The 4,737-nt window shown below is 32.3% G+C and overlaps 1 protein-coding gene across 2 annotated transcripts; it reads right to left on the bottom strand.

Annotated features, from left to right (window-relative positions):
- Nucleotides 1-357: 357 nt before the first annotated feature.
- Nucleotides 358-2,862, bottom strand: LOC104889342 (uncharacterized). 2 transcript variants are annotated; one of them, XM_048639502.2, is made up of 4 exons: nt 2,737-2,862; nt 1,635-1,735; nt 1,399-1,532; nt 358-752 (listed from the first exon to the last, which is right to left on the bottom strand). In XM_048639502.2, the coding sequence occupies exons 1-4, from the start codon at nt 2,786-2,788 to the stop codon at nt 614-616; spliced, it is 426 nt and encodes a 141-aa protein (XP_048495459.1). In that variant the 5' UTR covers nt 2,789-2,862; the 3' UTR covers nt 358-613. The 2 variants fall into 2 exon arrangements, with proteins under 2 accessions (XP_048495459.1, XP_010672838.3); XM_010674536.4 differs by having other exon boundaries at nt 1,629-1,735; nt 2,737-2,861.
- Nucleotides 2,863-4,737: the final 1,875 nt, after the last annotated feature.

Here is a 4,737-nt window from a genome sequence, read left to right on the forward strand (position 1 = left end):
TTAGTTCTCAAACCGTGAAAACCCCAATACTTTGAGTCCCAAATGTATGCTTAACTCATCCTTACAATGTTACAAATTGAAGTAAAAATTGGAGGGGAAGGAGAGGGTTTGCTTCAACCAGAAATTCAAGAGCCTTAGATGCTGGGAATATGGGATAGTATGACAATTTTTTAGACTTTGATTTGGTGATGCTTGTAGTAATCCGTTTATATGTAGAAATAAAACTCCTCAATTGTAGATTTGTACTATTAGTTTAAAGATTTACATACATACACACACAATACAAACATAACATAAAATATCGTCCCACAAACCCTTCCAAAATACCCGTAAAAAAAACCCTCCAAAATATACATATTACACAATATACATATATCATACAGATACTAAGTTCACGAACAATTTCAGTTCTGCCTTAAACAAGGTTACGATCTCGTCAACACTTAAAACAACTTGAATTATGAATTATGACACAAACAAAGGACTATAACCACCTCTGTTCTTTAAAGATGTAACATTTGTTTATTTTTTTACTCACCAAAAAGGCAAATATTGCATCTAAAGAACCGAGGATGTATATTACATAAAGAACGACACTGAATGACCTCTAGAATCAAATGCTACTAATTCTTGTATCCAGTTTGGGTGAGGCCAAGTTAGCAATGTGATACTGTGAGGCATACTTGTACTTAGGCACTTCTCCTTCTATTACTGGTGGTTCATTTAGGAATGCCCAATTGCTTCTAGTCCACCTGAGTTATCAATCCACAAAAACGTTGACGTCAATATTATGCGTTGCATGGAACATTATCAAATATATAACAAAATTACCTCTAACACCACAAATTATAGCGTGGATAATAGCCAAAACACCACAAATTATTAACGTGGACGCAGCTAGCATCATAAATTACACTGAAACTAAACTTTTCTTACACATGCTCGCGTGATTAATGAAAAGAAAAGGATAAGTCAAAGAAAAAAAAAGGAAAATGAAAAAAAAAAATCATCACGGATATGCCACAATGGGCAAAAAATTAGCTCCGCCATCACTTATAACACTCACGCAAGGCCGTCTTAAAGATATTGGAGTCCCGTTCTAACATGAAAATTGGACCCCTAAATTTATAGAAAATAAAGATAGAAGGTTAGAGTTCTAAAAATGGAAAGTTGTTCAAATATGAAGTAAAATTTTCAAAATAATCTATTTTGGGCTTTTATAATTTTAGGAGCCCTGTGCTGTTAGCTAGACTCCTTGCACACCCTCATCTACCCCTCTGCACTCACTGGCTCACTGCATCCTCGACAATATTTTGTGGTACTTTGACTACTGGTGTTGCAGGTTAAGTTGTGGTGGTGAGGCCAATTTTGCCTCAAATAAAAGGAGACTAAACTTACCAGCAATTTCCAAGATGTTTAAGTTCCATTTCAGATTCCTTGGTTAATATGCTTTTACCGTTCTTTCTACCAATCATTGGCAAGGAATTCGATCTTATAAGCTCATTTGGAGCTATATCTTCACTTAAGCTCTCCTGTTGTTGCCAAATTAGTGTAAACTTGTAAACAATTAAACATCAAAACGAATCAAAGAGGAATTTGATGAACTAAAAGAGAAGACAAAATCATACCTCAACCTCAGATATAGCTTTAAGATGTTCTTTTTCTGTGTTTTTCTTGTGTTTCCAGTATTCTTCAATCCTCTCTTTGGTAAGTGACTTATTTCTCATCAATGATGCTGAATTTGACATATAAACCAAAATTAAGTTGGTCAATTCTTATCCAAGAATCAAGATGGCCATGCAACATTAACAGTATAGAAAATGACATATATATCCTCAATGATGAACCATTATAAAGACCAATTATGATACGATTGGTGGTATTTCTGTAAATTATATATGTTGTTTGATTAGTCTGTGTTAGTAAATTTATGTGCTTACACCAACTCTATATGAACATTAAACAATAACTATATTTGCTACCTAGGACTTAGGAGATGACACAAAATTTTACATAGTACCTTTAATAATCTATGTGTGAAATTATTAAAAATTGAATCTTATAAATATCTATTTAAAAAAATATCTAACATCTCGTATTCTAAAACTACTATTCCCTCCGTTTCATTTTAATTGTTATACTTTAATATTTTAAAATATTCACAAATTTCACTTTGACCATCATCTATAATTTATACACGGATGAAAGTATAATCTTGTTAGATTCATCATAGCATATATTTTTACTTCCTCTACCTTTTTTTAGATACAACACTTTCCTAAAAAAGAAATAATTAATTTAATTACTTACCACACTTTCTATTTTTGCTTTTTCTTTCTCTCTATCTCTCTCCAATCACGCAGATCCCTCTTTTTATTTCCTCTCTACCTCTCTCCTACCCAAATTTTGCATTGAATTTAATAAAAAAAAAATGTTACAAATATAAAAAACCGAAAAAAATATTAATATGTACTTTTTATAATTTTTACAAATACAAAACTAATATGTTCTCAAAATTTTGCATTGACATGCATAAAAAATTGTAAATATATAAATTAGAATGAAACGAATGAAGTACTACAGAATTGACGCATAGATAGTATAAAAGTCAAAAACGTTGCAAAATATAGTTTTGACTAGTTTGTGAACTATTCAAATCATCCACTGATGGACACAAAAAAACAGAAAACTTGTAATAACAGAAACAAGAAGGCTAATGAAATAATTGGGACATACCAAATTTTGGATCTTGAATTGGAGAATCCCATCCAGACAATAGAGAACCCATGTCTTGAAATTTTCTGTTTAATCTCTTTGCTATACTTTTACACACTCAATATTTGTTGGAATTGTGAATATTTACTAAAAAGATTTTGGTATATAAAGGTGATCACAAAGCAAGTGGTAATATAGTAGGTCCCACTAATATGATTCTTATCTACTATCTTATTTTAGTATATTTTTGGTGTGACATGATGGTATATCCTTTTGATTTTAGATAGTGTGTCTTTATCTCTATCCATTTGATTGATGAATATCGTACAAGATATTATTTTTAATCTACTAGACTATTAAGCAGTAAATTCAAGTTGCAGAAACTATGGACTTATATTAATGTTCATGCTCATCTGAAAACTATGTGCTAATAGTCATAGACCTGAATACAGATGTCCATCTTCCGTACAAGCTGTAACAACTTGTCTCAAGCTCATTGCTAGCTCATCCGAAGGGATGGTAAAACACTATCAGTTAGAGCAACTTTAATAGTCAGCTATAACACCGTGTAGCTTGATTTGCCGCATCAGCTTTTGAAGCAATATTGTTTTCTAGCTACAAAGTCTTCCAATGGTGAGCTACAATACATTGTTGCTTAAATGGTCCCATATCTCAATCAATATTTTCAATTTTAATTTTTTATTCAATTATAATTAGATAGGAAACAAAAAAAAAAATTGTACCTTTATTGTGGATGGAGAAGCATTCACCAATCATATGGAGTGTGAGCATCACCTTTCCTTTTTTCCAATTTCAAGCCATGCATATTGCCTTTTAAAAGTCAATGAAGTAGCTTGGTGGAGCAGGTGTTACTCTCAAGCAGGTATCAATTATCTTGCTCCAATGGTTGAGCAACTTGCTCACTGCTTTCAAATATTACAAGCAGGTCCAAAATTACAACTATTGGAGTTGCTCTTAAAAAGGACAACTTACTCGCGATTTAGGAATAATGTTTTGTAGCATATTAACACACAAATAGAGATTGAATTGTAAATAACAAGTGTTTAATATATATAAATAAGAGTTGATTTATAAATGACCAATATTCTAAATATACAAATATGTGTTTTTATAAATATTAATTTGCACTTTTTTTTTTGAAAGAAGTAGGTACAAAAATACGCAAATCGGGACAATTTTTACTTTCTAGAAATGATAGTCTTACTTTTTGGCGAAAGTTACATTTAATTCACATTAATTATTTTGTAGGTAACAAATGTAGAGCTGATCATTTTGGCCTGACCTAATTTCTAGGAGGATTTTGGACATAATTTTTGGTCTGCGGCCGGGACCGGTCCGGCCCGATTTTTTTCTTTTGCTTTGGACGAGCTTTGGGTAACCAAAATTTTTTTTTTTTATCCGATCCGATTTTGGCCAAAAAACCCGCTCATTTAGACCCGAAATAACGGACTTTGGGTACAAAATTTTGACCCGTCCCGACCAATGAGTAATTTTTTTAAGCATGGCCTGGTTCAGCTCGAACTCGGCCTAAGCCGGCCCGGTCCATAATCACCTCTAAACAAATGACTCAAAAACATGAACTGGTTTATCAATAACAAGTTATACACTAATATGAGTTTATAAATTACAATTAATAAAGGCCAAGTTACCCTCTAACTGATAGTATTTTATCATCCTTTTTTGTTTCTTGCCAAAATGTAAGTTACGAGGAGACTGTCCTTTAGTTGACCCCCCAAAAATTTGAGTCAATCCAAATTTGCATATACCGGCGTATAACGTTTTGGATGGACTCTAATTGTTTTTTAAGAACTAGTTTACGCGGTTTTCTTAAGAGGGGAATAGAAGTAAATAAATATATCAGCACCGCAATGGAAAATTTCAGCTTCACTCAATTTTTCCTGGCAAATTTGTTTGGATAGGGTTAGATAATTTAGATTATCATCACCTTCAAAGTCCAGGTGAGCTTCATTACATGAGATAGGTTTTTAAAATCTTCGTCTC

Source organism: Beta vulgaris, chromosome 1, assembly GCF_026745355.1.
Source record: "Beta vulgaris subsp. vulgaris cultivar EL10 chromosome 1, EL10.2, whole genome shotgun sequence".
Lineage (NCBI taxonomy): Eukaryota > Viridiplantae > Streptophyta > Magnoliopsida > Caryophyllales > Amaranthaceae > Beta > Beta vulgaris.